Raw genomic sequence first — 16,665 nt, forward strand, 5'->3', positions numbered from 1 at the left:
TTCCCTAAGTTACAGATTCTTTTAAAAACACAAATCCTTCAACGCAGAGTTTTAGAAATAAGTCAATGGGTAAAAGGAGTGAGAATAGTTATGCTAGAAAACCTAGATCGAGGAAAGAAAGGTACAGTGGCTAAATACAGCCAAGGCAGAAAGGATAACAGTAGGTTACTTAGTTCTCATTCTCTAATAAAGGCCCTCCAAGCAGATTATCAGGAGCAGAGCACTACAAGTTCTGTTCACACTTGCAAAAGCTTGTAAAAACCAATGGACCATCATGATGGGCCTACGTAACCTGAGCACAGAAGGACCAGGGCCAGGTCCTTTATTTTCCAACTCTAGAACCAGTATCAATTGTCTAGCTTACCAATTAAATATATTAAACATTTTCTTGTCCTGCATTTGCTCCTCTGTATCATATGTCATTTGTCACATGACATGATCTTAGCACTTAGAAGTCATGACTTTGTGCAAAGCTCAAGCATAGGCAGGTGGTAACGGTTTCAGAGGAGGAAGAGAAGCAGGCTTCCCTGTACAGGTATAGTTCTGGCACACTAGACTAGAGAATCAAGTTGCTGCATCTTAGTCCCCTTCTTAGGAAAGACACTAGAAGTGCAGATTCCTTCCTTGGGCAAATGACAGATGGCTTTCTAGTAGTTCTTGCTTGTCCAAAGAACATAGATTCTCTATTCCTTACAACTCAAATATCCTTCTTTTTTATAGTTTTGTATCTAATGTCTTTCAACTATAAGCCTGATTTAAAAAGCAATTGTAGCCCTTCCTGATCCAATGAGAAAAGCTGGAGGACTAAGGAAAGGTAAAAGAAGGAGGCCGAGGGGAAGAGGAGGAGGGGCCTCTACTCCAGTAGGTATATACTTACCACTTTTTGGTTCCCTTCATTGTCAGTGAGCAGCCATTCAATATCCAGGGTGTCTTTTTCTGGAAGTCCCAGTTGATGATGACAGGGCAAAGTGACTTTTTCCTCTGCCACTCTCTTGATCTCAGTGTGAGTCCCCAAGGTTCCAACATAGCAGGAAACTAGAAGAGGAAAACCTCTAATGAGTAATGCAGAAACTGGATAGCAATGTGTGGGAACCAAATACTGCAATTAATCATCATTGGATGCTCTTGTGGGCAAGGAGCAAGTCAAGGTGTTGGAAGAATCCTAAGACCAGAAGTGCTGAAGTCCCAGGGTCTCACACTGGCTCCTCCATTAACTAAATTCATCATATCTTCTTTAAGTCTGCCAAAGTACACTTCTATTAATGCCTGTCTTTCCTACCTTATTGGGTTTTTATGAATGATGAAATCGCTCAGGTCAAGAACAACTGCGTTTTTTTATCTTTCTCTCCTCTGTTAGCAAAGGCTTCTGATAGGACAGAAACCAAAAGAGAAGTTAGCATTGTCCCCAGAAAAGGCTGATACCAGTTTACCCCTTAGAGCCTTCTTAGAAACAGATTACCCTTACAGACCTCTGAGTAAGTGTAGAAATGCCTTAGGGAACAAGTGGACTCTTGGGGGCAGTTCCTGCTTCCCTTAGGGACACACATTCTCTTATAACCCCAACTTCTATCTTCTATTCTCTAAAATTTCATATCATAGGGCTTCAAAATATGAAGCAACTCTTTCTATCCAAAGCGAAATTCTTAGTTACCACATTTGGATCCTGTCCCTCTATTGATCCGATACCCCTTTAGTCAACAGGAATCCAGTTCTATTTTTGGTTTTCTTTACCTTCAACTTTCATCTTTTTCCAGAAATGGTACCCTGTCAGCAACTTTGGACTCCAAGCTCATCTTCTCTCCTTCCTATTAATCTCTCTCTTAGTACCTGGTTAAGGCTCTGACATTGTTTACTATTAAATCTATAGGACTGATGACTGAAGAATTGATATGATGAAACCCCACCTGGATTCTAGGTATGATGCGTCTGGCATTCCAAATGTGCTTTAGCTCTGGATCTTCTTTTATCTCCTTACATAGTAATAAAGGAGATCAGAGTGAAAAATGATCTCTTTCAAGCCATTCACAATGGAACAGAATCATACAACCTCCAAGGTAAAACAGACTCAAGTGCTTGTGTAAAGTCCTCTCTTCTGGAGGGGACTCGTTGCCACCTCAGAAGCATTTTAAGCACTAAAGACCAAGGATCATGACTAGCCAAAACATATAAGCTACCTCTCTTATTCCCGTTCATTTCCCAAAGTTGATTAACAGCAAATCTGTGGGAAGGAAAAGGGCCTCTATTCTTGCCTGCAGGGAAAAGTAACTAGAGAGAAAGGAGCAGGGGAAACTGGTTTGTTCTCTCTACTGGGGAGCTGATTGGCTGAAACTGCAGGATTACAGCCCTCGGAGGCATCTACCTTAAGAGCAGCAGCATGTGGATTGTCAAGCTCCATAGAAATAGGCTGAGCATAAGAAGGAGCTCCAGAACCAACAGGATAGGCCCCTTGTATGATCTTACTGATATTCTCAACAAAGTTTCTGTTATTTCTGTTTAGGATTTGACACTGCAATGGGAGTAGCCATGATTTAGTGAGCAATTCCTATGGTTTGGCTCTAGACCGAGCACTCAAACCTATAAAGAAAGGATTACTATTCAAATTTCTTGAGGAAACATAAAAAGAAGATTAGCAACTTGCCCAATACCACACAGCAAGGAAGTGACAGAGCAGGGGCTCCACCCAGGTCTGCCTCACTGAAGAGCTCACTCTGACAGTCATGCTTTGTGCTCACGCCCTGTGTTTTATGTGGCTTCCTGGATTTCTGGTTCTCCTACTAGCCAGTAAGCACCTTAAAAGTTAGCGCCATTCACCACTGCATTTCCATAGCACCCAGCTCTGGGTCTTACGCACTGCAAATGCTCTATAAATATTTACTGGATTGATTTGAATCTAAGTCATGCATTCATTTTACCAATGAGTAAACTGAGGCCCAGGGATAAAGGAATCAGCCCAACATCCTATAGTTTATTTAGTGGCAGAAATAACCCATATAAAACCCATCCTCCTTCAGTCCCCATAAAGCAGCTATAGAGCAGGAAGGAAATTAGCCAGTTTGCACTGTACTAAGCTAAGCTTGCAAGAAGTTCTTGCTTCTATCCCTGATCACTTCACACTAGACAACGCTGCTCAAATGAAATCAGTGTCCCACACCCCTGGCAAAGCTAGAAAGCCCAGCACCAATTTGATGCATACACTAGGCACTTACTATACGTTGAATAAATAAGTGCAAAAATCAGCTATGAAAGTTGCCAACTTAAACCACTAGAGGGAATCAAAGGCTCAGGTTTAGTTGATGTCCCAAAAGCGAAGGAACATAGTGGTGGGTGGTGTGCTTTGCCAGAGTGCCAAGTTCTATTTATATCATACCCAGAATTAAATACAGCAGTGCAGGGAGGGGACCACTCAGTGAATACAAATGACTTTACCAAGGCAGGGAGCCTCAAGATCAGTGAATGCACCTCTATTCTTTCCTGAACCTCAGCTCCCCAGACTCAAAGAGACCACTGAGAACCCTGCAGATTTGTCAGGTCCTTCTACACTTTTTTTTTTTTTTTTTTAACCCACATCCCAGCTCTGTAGCCTAAGTGGATGGGGGCCTGAGCTCTGCATATAACCAGGCTTGGCAATGGTTATATTGTCCCTTCCTGCTCACCCACCAGGTGGCTGATCAGCAAGGGTCAGCCACCTGGTGGGTGAGCAGGAAGGAGCAATCTAAACACCCAGGGGGCAGCCTTGGGTTTCCTGGGCATTGTAGTATTCATCTTCATTAGGAAAGACCTTAAAGATCATCAAGATTTCACTTATGAGGAAACTACAGCCTGGGGAATTGAAATATCAAGTCGCAAAGTTAGTTAGTGGCAGATGCAAGGGAAGAACCAAGTGGCAGAGGCTGGGTGTTTGGGACACTTGCAGCCTTTGACAGTGGGGAGAGCTGCTGGAAGGTGGCAGTGGGGAGGACCGCCTCCATTTCTGTGTGCACATGCACAATGCAATCATGGAAGCTGTGGGCTCTCTCAAAGTGGAGGCTTCTGCATGCAACTCAGGCATTTAACAAAGGACTGTTGGGAGCTTGGAAGAATTACCCTCTCTGAGCCTCAGTGTTCTTATCTGCAAAGTGGGAATTAAATGAGCTGAGGTAAAGCACCTGGCAATGGCACATAGGCATCTCCCGCCAAAATGTTCTCAACTAGAAGGGCTTTTTCTCAGATGACTGCTGCCTACAGTCAGTTAAGATTAGTTTAAACTTTTATTCTCTAAAGAGCATTTACATTTATTAAAGTTTCTCTTGAACCTTCAAGACCTCCTTCAAAGATATAGGACAGAAGTAACATTTTTTCAATGTGAATACTTTGATATAACTGAGGAAAAAATAAACAACATATTTTGAAGATGAATCCATTGATAATAGTACATTTTTAAAAAGTGATTTCAACAATTCCATTCACATTAAAACACTCATACTGAAGTCTTTTAAAAAGTATGTACAAAGAACTAGCATTGTATCTGTGGTCAGATAAATGTCTTGGATGACTCAAGAAAATTCACTTAGTCCAACTTAACAAAGCCTATAGCCTTCCCATACTGACAGAAACACTGTTTACATTACATATTGAGGCCGTGTTTCCAGATCAGATTCTATAGGTTTGTGGAGATGTGGCAGGGTAAGAATGCTGACTGAATTTTCTCAGATGGCTCCCCATAGAACCCCTGGTGACTCATCTTGCTTTCATGTACGCAACAAAGCAAAAGGCCAGAGGTAACTTTTAAAAGAAACTAAGATGCCGCATTTAAAATATCCATTCCTCTATTTCCCTAACAGAGAATTCTTCTACTTCTCAAATACTTGCTGAATTCCTACAGGGCACACAGTTAAGTGCTCAGGTCTCACAGTTAAGTCTGGATGCTTACTTTCACCAAAGAATGGATCCTCCAGTGCTGCCCTCAACAACACAGGTATCCAGCATTCCTTAGGGCCCTATCTAAGAGAGGCCACAGTGCTTGTTGCACAGGTGGAGAATAGGTGGGTTGTTTTTTAGAACTGAGATGTTTACCAAATTGTATAGATATACAGTTTATAAGCAACAAAGTAGAGAGACATAGTAGTTACTGATCGATATCAGGTGCAGGAGCTGTGTCATTCACATTATTTAATGTATAACAGGGCACCTGCTAATGGGCAATTGAGGTGTGATTTCAATCTCCTTCCACCTGGTGATTTCACTTTTCTCAATGGACTTGTTCATTTACCTGAATGAAAAGAGAATTTTCTTGTGTTTTGCTTTACCTAGAATATTTCAGAAAGCCACAGGAAAATCAAAATTAATGAATGTCAGTCAGAAAAATACAGAAGACTTTAAATTTTAAAATTGACTTCTTTCATTTTATAGATCAAGAAATTGAGGCTTAGAGAGTAGTGACTCACCCAAAGGCCTTCTAATTTCTAGACTAATACACATATAATTCTGTAGGGGTGTGTGTGTGTGTGTGTGTTGTATGTAGCTTCCAGATTGGAACACTGTATGCTGTGCTATTCAAGATGCAGCATGATGCAATAGAAAGAATATAAGCTTTGTAGTAAGATAGATGTGGATTTAATTAGTGGTGAAAAGACCATTGAATTCTGTCTGACTACTCTGAGTCCTTTTTCCTTCTCTGTAAAATGAGCATAAAAACATCCACTGTGAAAGATTGTTGTAAGGATTATATATGATGTATGTAAAGTGTCTGGAGTTGGTACATGGTATATAGTACATACTCAAAAAATGGTAATTATGAGGAAGACTAGGCAAAATGGTACAGATGATACCATTCTGTTCATACCCTCTTATGACCACATCAAAGTTGTGATCAAAGTTGTGATGGAAACACGGAGCAAACAGCAAGCAGAGTCACCTGGGATCTAGATGAACAGAAGCCCTACAACTAGGGAGAGAAACAAAAAATCACCCTGCAGTGGTAGAAGGTACAAGGGGAGAGGACGTGAGGTTGCCCAGTCCTGATGGGCTGAGTGGGAAGGAGTCTGCAGCAGTGACAGCCCGCAGCTGCAGACACTTCTTAAAGGAGCCGTGTTCATGAGCGGACTTTCGCAGTGACGAACTTGCTCTGAGCACCAGTGCCAGGTCAACTGCTCAGGGGGGCTCTGGGGACTTACAGGGGGACACTGAGTTGTCAGAGCGAGGGCCGGAGGCAAGGCTTTCTCCTGGGCAGAAGTTCCGGCAGTATCCATTGTTCCTCTGTTGAGCCCTCCCGCTGCTCCCAATGTGCAGACCCAGCGCTGTCATAGCTGAGACAGAATCGAACTAGATGACATTAGTCACTCCCCCCAGAGAATTCCCTGAAACTTCGGATCCCTCAACTTGCGGCCCTACCCAAGCCACATCCAGTTGTGTCCTCTGTGAGTCTTATGCCACTTGCCGAGCAGCGCCAAGGCTCACACTGGTGGCAGCTGACCTTGGTTTCTGGCATGGCTTCTTGAGGCAACTATAAGCACAAGCATCTGTGGATTGCTTGCTACATCTTAACAGGTTGGGGCTAAACTTGGGCTACAGCTGAACTCCTCTCAAGACTGTGCCACTGGACACCTACTACACAAAGCCATGCTAATAAGACTGGAAGACTTAGGAGCTTTGCTTAGTACCTAGAAACAGACACAGAAATGCAGCCAAAATGGGAAGACAAAGAAGCAGAAACCATATGAAAGGACAGAACAGAGATCCAGAAAAAATGGAGTCAAGCAATCTAACAGATGCAGAGTTCAAAACACTGGTCCTAAAGATGCTCAATGAAATTAAGGAAGTATAGATGAACTCAATGAAAACTTTAATGAAGAGATTTTAAAAAACATAAAAATGGAAATGGAAATTATAAAAAGGAACCAGTCAGAAATGAAGAACACTTTATCTGAGATGAAGAGTATATTAGAGGGAATCAATAGAGTGGATATAGAAGAGGATTGAACCACCGATATAGAGTATGGGGAAGCCAAGGACACCCAATTAGAATGGTAAGAAAAAAGTAACCAAGAATGTAATAATAATTTAAGGATCCTCTGGGAAAAAATTAAGGGTAACAACATCCGTGTCATAGGATAGGGATACCCGAAGAGAGAGAACAAGAAGTTGAATATATATTTGAAGAAATAATGATGGAAAACATTCCTAACCTGGAAAGGAAATAGACATAAAACCCCAGGAAGCTAAGAGAGTCCCCCAAAAAATGAACCCAAAGAGGTCCCCACCAAGACACATCATAATTAAAATGCCAAAGGTTAAATACAAGGAGAAAATCTTAAAAGCAGCAAGAGAAAAGCAGTTAGTTACCTGCAAGGGAGCACCCATAAGACTGGCAGCCGATTTCTCAAAAGAAACTTTGCAGTACAGAAGGGCTTGGCACAAAATATTCAAAGTGATGAAAATCCAGGATCTACAGCCAAGGATATTTTATCCAGCAAAGTTTCATTTAGAGGCAAAGATAAAGAGCTTCCCAGACAAAAATAAGCTAAAGAAATTCATCAACACTAAGCCAATGTTACAGGAAATATTAGAGGGACTTCTTTAAGAAGAAAAGACATGAATAAAGAATGGTAACAACTACATTCCTATCAACAATTACCTAAAATGGAAAAGAATTAAGTGCTCCAACCAAAAGGTAGGGAAGCTGAATGGATATGAAAGCAAGACCCCTACGTATGCTGCCTAAAAGAGACTCACTTCAGATTAAAAGACACACACAGACTAAAAGGAGTAAATGGAAAAAGATATTGCCTTGATGGACCTAGAGGGTATTGCGCTGAATGAAATAAGTCAGATAAAGACAAACACCACATGATTTCAAATACATGTGGAATCTTATGAACAAAATAAACAACAACAACAACAATGGAAATAAACTTATAGATATAGAGAATATTTTGAGGGTTACTAGCTGGGAAGAGAGTTGAGGGGATGGTGAAAAGGGGCAAAGGGATTAAAAAGTACAAGTGGATAGTTACAAAATAGTCATGGAGATATGAAGTGCAGCATAAGGAAAATAGTTAAAAGTGTTGTAAAAAATAGGTAAGGAGGAAGAGGGTTACTTGATTTAGTGGAGTGACCACTTTGTGAGTTACACAGATAACTAATCACTATACTGTACGACTGAAACTAATATATTATTGTATGCCAACTATAATTGAAAAACAAAATTCATTGAATTGTGCAATGTAAATATGAGCAACCAATTGTCTATTAGACTTCAATAAAGCTGGGGGGAAAATAAAATACTCTGTCTTTATTAAAAACAAAAAAAGGAAATTATTATTACTAATAATTGTACATACTGTGGTTTGAAAGACAAGAAAAACCAGAAAAACATGCTGTGGAGGTAAAGCAGAATTGTGAGAAGTTTGGAAGTCATTTTGCTTGATAACTGTTAGGATTTGGCCATATTTGCTTAATCTCTCTCTATATATATATTTGCTACACCAGTTGAATATAAGTTTCAGATAGCATGATACTACCTCTAAATGTTTCAGCAACCACTCCTAAAAATAAGAGTGTTCTCCAGAGCCACATTATTATCATACAGAAGAAAATTAATATTGTATGGAAGATTATTTCTGACATGAGTGTTAAGGAAGACTCTGAGAGTAAGTGGGACTGAGCTAGTTCTGGAAAGATAGGCTTTTCTTGCACAAATGTGATGGAAAGAAAAAAGCATTCTTGGTGAAGGGAGCAGCTTGAGCAAATGGCAGCAACTGTCCTTGCCTGTCAGGCTTCCTCACTGCCAACTAGGGAAGTTTCTCTTCTAAATCTTTTGCCTTACCAAACCCATACCCAGCCCAACCTCAGAATCTCTCCAGCCAGCTCCCTTTTAGAAAAAGAAAACCACATTCATTATGAGCTGCTAAATGACTGATATATTTTAATGTCTTCTCAAAATATAGGAACATATATTGGATAATTAGAGAAAGCCTAAAGCTAAAGAAATGAAGCTCGAAGGTTATCAGTAGAATTTCGGACATCTGGGAATCAGCATGGCACCTTGTTTTTTTTTCCCCCCAGGAGGTGAGTATTTGTTCCTGGAACCCCTAAAGTTAGTGGCGTAGGTGCTAGGACCAAAGGACCAAGGCTCAATATCTGAGCCTCCCCCGCTTCTGGGTCTGTGGTTTGATTTTAGAGGAGTGGGGAAGGGAGAAGATGAGGGAGAGGAAGGAAAGGGGGAAAGGAAGAGAAAAATAAAGTGGGGGAGGAAGTTGAGCAAAGGAGGAGAGTGGGAGCAAAGCTAGAGGTAGGAGGAGAGGAAAAGGGAAACGAGAGAGCCCTGTATTGATAGAAGAGAGTCAAAGTTTTCAGACTAACACAAGCTGATTAAAAATGATCAACTCCCCACCCTTCCCCTAGGTGAAACTGTCTCAGAATATAGTTTGTGTGTATTTACCTATGTTAAAAAATTATATTGAATTTTTTAACTGTCAGATATAGTGCTAGGAAAACAAAGATGATAACAGTCTCTCCTCCTCCCTCAAACCATTTGAAAGCTAATGATTAACAATACTTTACATTTATTTAGCTCAGCCGATTCAAATATATTATCCCATTGGGAGTCCCATGAGCTCACAGAAGGCTAATGCTATCACATCTGTTTTAGAGAAAACTGAGGACTACACAGCTAAGGCCACAAAGCTGAAGGGGACATGACCTCACCTCCAATTTTTATTCCATTCTCTTTCCCACGACAAAAGTGATCACTTTTGCCTTGAACTTACTGGTTGGAAAAACAGATTATGTCGATTAAATGTGGACAGCACAAAGCTAGGTATCAGAGCTGATCTGATTGGACACACTGAAGACATATAAGTATCTCACTAGTTGGAATCCTGACCCAAAAGCAAGATAAAATTTATAGAGACAAATGTTCAAAGTTATAGTTATACCTAAGCATAGAGTAGGCAATACCTGGAGGACTTGGGGGACTACAAGATTTACAGTGACTGATAGTGTGATATGACTGCTAAAGAAGCCGACGGAATCTGGGCTGCGTTACAAGAAGTTTGATGTCCCAAATATGGGCAGTAACAACTTTGTTGTACTCTATACTAGTCAAGCGAGCACATCTAGAACATCTGTATTCAGTTCCAGATGTTGCACACTGAGAGAGAGATATTGACATAAAGTTGGCGTCCAGAGGGTTTTGACTAGGAGATAATGGGATTTAAAAAGACATGTTATATGAGGAGTAGTTGACATAATTATAGGTGAAAAGTTAGGAGGATAGAAAACTAAGGGGCAACATGGTAGTTACCTTCCAACATTTAAAAGGCTGTAAAAACAAGTAATAGGCTTATTGGGTATTGTGCCAGAGGGCTAAATTAAGTCCAGATGGCATAACGGGTTCAACCATAAAATGATAGACTGGGAGATCTCCAATAGCTTTTTCTAGTTCTGAAATGATACGATTTTCTTACAAAAGACTCTATTTGGGCTTAATATATTGATAGACTTTCTAACAGTCCTGTCTGATAGGAGAATGAGCTATATCATTTAGTAAATTTTTCATTATTGGAGTCATCCAAGTGGGAGTATGTCAAGGGCTGTAAAGGAGATTCTTATATGTGGATGCTGAACTTAGTATTTAATGTCTTTTCTAACTATAATATTTTATGAAATGTTTATTGAGTACTTAGGATATTCAAGGCACTGTCCTAGTTGAGTGGGATGCAAAGTATAAGACACAAATATATACTGCTATCTGTCAATGTATTTGTCACCATCAAGCAGCTTTTAAAAATCTACACAAATAGTCTAGCTTTGTTCTATTGTCAACATTACTTGTAAACACTGTTGAAGGCCTCTTTGAAAGAATTAAAAGGAACTGGCCCATGTTAACTACAGCATTTCTTTCCTATCTGTGGATGTTTTAATCCACAAGGGGGCAGAATTTACTTAGAGAGGATTAGGCATGCTTGACCTTTACATTATTAGTAAAAAGGATTGTAGTTGACAAAGAATAATAGATTACCTTGGATGTAAGCTTGAGAAGCACTTTTTTTTTTTTGCCATTTGTGGTTACATGCTAAATTTCAAACCCTCTGCATTTAATTTTCAGGAACCATGGAGAAAATGGAAATCTTAGAAAATATGGTCAGACATTTGAAAGGAACTTTATCAAAGAAATAGAAACATATTATTTTAATAAGTTCATGTCACTGTTTTAACTTTTCCAATTGAATTAGATGTTTACTTTGTATAATACCAAAAAAAAAATCCCTTATTTTAATTGCAGAATTTATTATGAGACAAATCAATTACTCAGGTGCTATGAAACATTGTCTGTAGAGAATCAGTTAGAAAAGACAAAGAGGGAAGGAACAAAAATCTGTCCCAGAAGGATTAGAAGGACTAAGAAATCAGCAAAAGAACTCTCGAGGTCCTTTCAATCTTGAAATTCAGTCTTTGTTCTAAGCCAGTAACTTTCTGAATTACAAAATCCCAAATGCTCTGGTTACATGTAGTCTAGAACCTCAAGCTTGGGAAGGTCTACAGAAGGTCAATGTCTTGCCTTCAGGGCAGTTTCATAATTAAAACTAGTCTGCTGAAATGTATGAAAATTTCATATTCTCTTATTATCACTGAGAATCTGAAATCATAGCAAAACTGTTCTAATATCTTGACAGGTCTGTTAGTATAATTTTTTTTTATTATAGTATACCATATATCCTATCTTATATATCTTCATATATATATCTTCAGGGACACTGATTTCTGTAGCATTTCCTTAAACAAACATTTTACCTCAATGCTTCAGGTTTTAGGTGCTACAAACAGGAACACTGACAAAATATTTGGGACCCAGAGGAAAGTAACTAGGTGTGCATTTTTGTTCAATGAATATAAGTGGCACTCCTCTTACTATATTAGGTGCTGCTAGGGATACAAATATGAATGACATTGTCTTTTATCTATGCAGAGACCATAGTAATAGAGAAACAAAACAACACCCAACAAGCCAGTTAAAGGCAGTGTGCAATCAATAGCAATGTGAGGTCAGAAAGTGCTACAGGAATTGGGGGGAGGAAGATCACCATGGTGACCAGGGATGGCTTCATAGAAAAAAGAATATTCAACCTGGGCCTTGAAGATTAGGTTGGAATTTTTGTAGCTATAAATGAGATGACGGCATTCGAAAGATTGGGAATGGCAGCCTGACTGCTTAGGAAACCAGTCGCTGAGCTGACCTCAGCACTTGGCAGGTTAGAACATCACCATGGACCTGCAGTCCTGACAAGTTCTCATGGACTGGTCAGTAATATGACATAATCAACATGTCAGCTGGGTCACTGTCCTACAGACTTGGGGATGACTATTTGGGAGTACTATTTTATCCTCGTATCACCACTAACAATTGTCAGTGGAAAGATACTGACACTGGGATCACTCTGTCACTCGGAAATACACCACTTATCTCTCAGAATTCTGTCCTCAGTAATATACTAGTACATGTTCCATGCATGTATCCATGTTCACACACTCAGGAAAACACACGCAGCTGTCCAGAGACCCTTATGTTCATGACCATGTCAGTGCACAGATGAGACAAGAATGTGTACCTTTGATTCTGAGACTCTCTGAGAACTAGATCCCTCACTAACCTATTTCATTGACATGTCTATTTATAGTCTCTATTCATTCCAAATGCTAAGTCCTTTCTAAATCTAAATCTTTTATTAGCTTCTGCAGAGAGATTTGAACGGGGTGGGGGGGGATTAAAAATAGACACAGACTTACTACAGAGAGGACAGTAGTCCATTTTTAAGAATTCATGACAATGGAGAGTTGAGATTATGCTGATAATTAAAATCCACTGATAAAATAAAGCCTCATTTTAGCCTTTAACTTTATACTTCCCCCTCCATCTTCCTATCAAAACTAATAACAAAGAGTTTGAATTTCATCTCTTTCTCCCCTCAGTCACCCTCTCTAGGGACAGACAGAAGTGCCATGAAACAAACAAAATGATAGATAGTACAAATTTATGATTCAATATATTTTAAAACCCCCATACAGAAGCATTTATTGATAATAGCTAACAATTTTTACTATGTGCAAAACATTGCACTACTTGACTTATATTCACTTATATTTTTAATCTCAACAATCATGTGAGGTAAGCATTGTTATTATCCTTATTCTACAACAAAGACACTGAGATGGAGAGATTAATTTACCCAAGATCACAGTTAGTAAGGAGTAGAGCCATGATTCTAATCTAGCCATTTTAACTTTTACCACCCATACTCTTAATAGTATATTATATTGCCTCCTGTATATATTTTTAACAAAGATTTTATTGATCTAGAGTTACGCTAGTGTTCTTGTAAGTTCCCTCAGAGCTTTTCATCATCTTCTTTTTTACTCTTGGTCATGAACAGAAATGCTGTTAAAAGTCCAGATAGTGGTTACGCTTAGAGGAAGGGGTAGTGAGTAGAAGCAACATGGGAGGTTTTTAAGGGGCTGGCTATGTTCTATTTCTAGATTAGCATGCTTATTGCTTGAGTATGTTAATTCATGAAATTCATGAAGCTATATACTTATGATTATGCATTTTCTATGTGTATACTGTACTTTTTATTAATTATCTATTGCTGCATAACAAATTGTCCTAAACCTTAGCATCTCAAAACAACAAACATGTCGTATATCATAGTTTCTGTGGGTCAGGAATTGGTCACAGCTTCACTGGGTAGCTCTGGCTGAGGGTCTGTCATGAGGTTCAATAAAACTATTGGCTGGAGTTGTGGTCTTCTCTGAAGACTTGACTGAGGTGGGGAGAGTCCATTTCTAAGTTTACACACATGTGATTGTTGGCAGGTCCCTCATCACATGGGCTTCTCCATGGGGCTGCCTCACCACATGGCAGCTCGTTTTCTCCAGGTAAGTCATCCAAGAGGGAGCACAAGAAAGTGTCCAAGATTGAAACTCAGAGAAAACATCCCATCGTTGTTGCCACATTCTATTCATGATAAGCAATTAAACAATTCCAGCCCACACTCAAGGAGAGGGGAATACTAGGAGGCAGGAATCATTAGAGACAATCTTAGGAGGCTCCTTACCACACACTTTAATAAAGGTTTTGAAAGTTATACATTAACTTCTCTGCCTCACCGCTCAAAATGATAATCACTGTCTTATAGAATTAAAAATGCTTTAACCAATTCTCTAATTTTTTGTAACTACAACATCCTTTAAGAGTAGATTATGTCATGAATTCTTTCTGTTGTCTAGAAATGTAATAAAAAGCTTAATACTACTACTTTTATGTTTGTACAGCACTTTTCAGATTTCACAATTCTTTCCCATATGTATTTTGAGTTTCGTTATGCAGAATAAGTGGGAATTGTAGTTTAATGTTAGTTTATCTGAACATTACAAAAATGCTTTATAATATTGATAACATTGAACATTTGAGTGATTACTATATACCAATTACTGTATGTTAAAGGATATATATTATATGTATATATATATATATACATAAAAATTTACATAATAATGTAACCCTGTGATGCAGGGTTTTGCCTCATTTTATAGAGCAAAACCTAAGACTCAGAGAGGCTAAGAAATTTGCTAAGGTCTCAGGGCTAACAATTAGCAGAGCCAAAATTTCAAGTCAAACAGTCTGACTTAAGACCTCCTATGCTGTAAAATGATGTAAACTATAATCTTCATATCACTCTGGTAACACATTTTCCTGGAATATGTCACGGGGAAACTTTTATAGAAGCTGTGCCATCCTGATATCAAGGATGGGGGAAAGGTATTATCTGCAAAGATTATGCATGTACATATCGGGTAGAATGTAAAAGAGTAATTCCTTGCATGGCATTTGTATCTAATATTAAAGAATAAGACAGTCTTTCTTCAAAAGGTTGATAATATTGACCTATTATCATTTGGGTAAAGTGCTAATAGGTTCGTGAAAATATGACCATATTCATTATGCCATGCATTTAATAAGACTCTTTTAAAGGGGCTTTAAATAACTAGTATATTAGAGAAGTTCTTAAGGACTGCAATAGTGTTAACATGCTTCTTACACCAAGTGTGTGAGCAGAACTATAATCAGGCTTAGCTCATGCTTCATAAGAAACATCTCAGAGCTTCTCTTCTCCCAGAAACAGATAAAGGCAATTAAAAATCTGGACCTTGATCTGTATGCTCCTTAATGATGGTATGCAGATAACTAGCTCAACCAGTAAGGTGGGAAGGATTGCAATTTTTCTTCCTACACCCAGAGTATATCCTTGCAGAAAATATCAGGTCACAGCAAGGGAGGCTGTGTAATGCCAAGTAATTTCCCCTAACCTTACTTTCTTCCAGTCATTCACCCACGCCCAAATGACTCAAGTGGCTGCTCCACACTCCTTTATTCATCTTTTACTCATGTAATTATTCAAATTACCTAACCATGAGTCTTTGGCTTCCCAGAGAACTCTCTTCCCTATTATCTTTGCATTTTCACCCATGCAGCAAACAGATTCTGGCCAATTTCCCTTTCTCTCAGCATATACTCCCCGAGTACTTCATGCTTGTGGGAGAGGAGTAGTGAAGAAAGAGAAATCACCCAAATGCTTTATTATTTAAGATGGGTAATTCTCAATTCTAGTTAATTATTAGCATCACTTCAAAAGCTTTAAAAAACATTTTTGAATAATATAATATAATCATATGGTAAACATTCAAACAGAACAAAATGGTATACAGTGAAAAGTCAGTCTCTCCCCCATGTCTGGCTTCAGTTTCCCTCCTGCAGGTAATTCTGTCACCAGTTCGTGTGCATTTTATGTCTCACATTTGATTCACGGTTTGATTGGGTATAGAATGTTAGGTTAGATATAATTTTCACTAAAATTTCAGAAGGCATTGGTCCATTGACTTCTAGTTTCCAAAGTTACTATTGAGAATTCTGATGCCACTTTTAATTTCAGTCTTTTGTAAGTGACCTCTTGTTGCTCTCTGAACGTTTTTAGGGTCTTACCTTCATTCCTAGAGTTGTAAAGATTTACTCTCGTGGGTTTTTAGTGTAGGTCTTTTTTTCCCCGTCCATTTATTCTTAGGTCATTTACTCTGAGAACTCATTTCATTTAAATGTTAGAAAGTGTTATTATGCTATTTAAAAATAATTCCTTCCATATTATTTTCCTCCTTTTCGTTCATATATGTGTCAGATGTTATACCTCCTGGACTGATCCTCTAATTTTCTTATCCCTTTTTCATGTCGTTTGATTGAGTTGTTTCAAAGTTTTTTCAAAGGATCTCTTGAGAGGCGCTATAGATTAGTCGTTAAAATCCAAGATTCAAATACATGTAATGTAGTACACACACTTTTTTCTAGTTATGCGACACTTAGCAGTTCCTTATCCTCTCTGTGCCTCAGTTCTCTCATCTGTGAAATGGGGAAAATGCTATGCCTAACTCATGGGCATTAAGTGAGAATTAAAACATGTTATGAAGATGAAGTTAGTTTTGATACATGGCTGGTACAGAGTAAATGTTCAGTAAATACTGCAGTTATCATTATCGTTATTCTCTTCCTTTTGCATAAATTCTACAATTTTGTCCCTTATATCTCTGAGGATATTAATCATATGGTTTCTTACATAGTCTCTATTGCTATTTGTCTTTCTC

At 38.8% G+C, this 16,665-nt stretch overlaps 1 protein-coding gene across 1 annotated transcript in view; it reads right to left on the reverse strand.

The window, feature by feature from the left end:
* CLMP (CXADR like membrane protein) overlaps positions 1 to 16,665 on the reverse strand; it is an 86,758-nt gene that overhangs the window by 20,502 nt on the left and 49,591 nt on the right. Inside the window, exon 2 of the mRNA XM_006925256.3 lies at positions 878 to 1,035. Within this exon, the coding sequence (XP_006925318.1) occupies positions 878 to 1,035 (158 nt within the window). The remainder of the gene's footprint in view (positions 1 to 877; positions 1,036 to 16,665) is intronic.

The sequence above is a fragment of the Pteropus alecto genome, unplaced genomic scaffold, assembly GCF_000325575.1.
Source record: "Pteropus alecto unplaced genomic scaffold, ASM32557v1 scaffold479, whole genome shotgun sequence".
Lineage (NCBI taxonomy): Eukaryota > Metazoa > Chordata > Mammalia > Chiroptera > Pteropodidae > Pteropus > Pteropus alecto.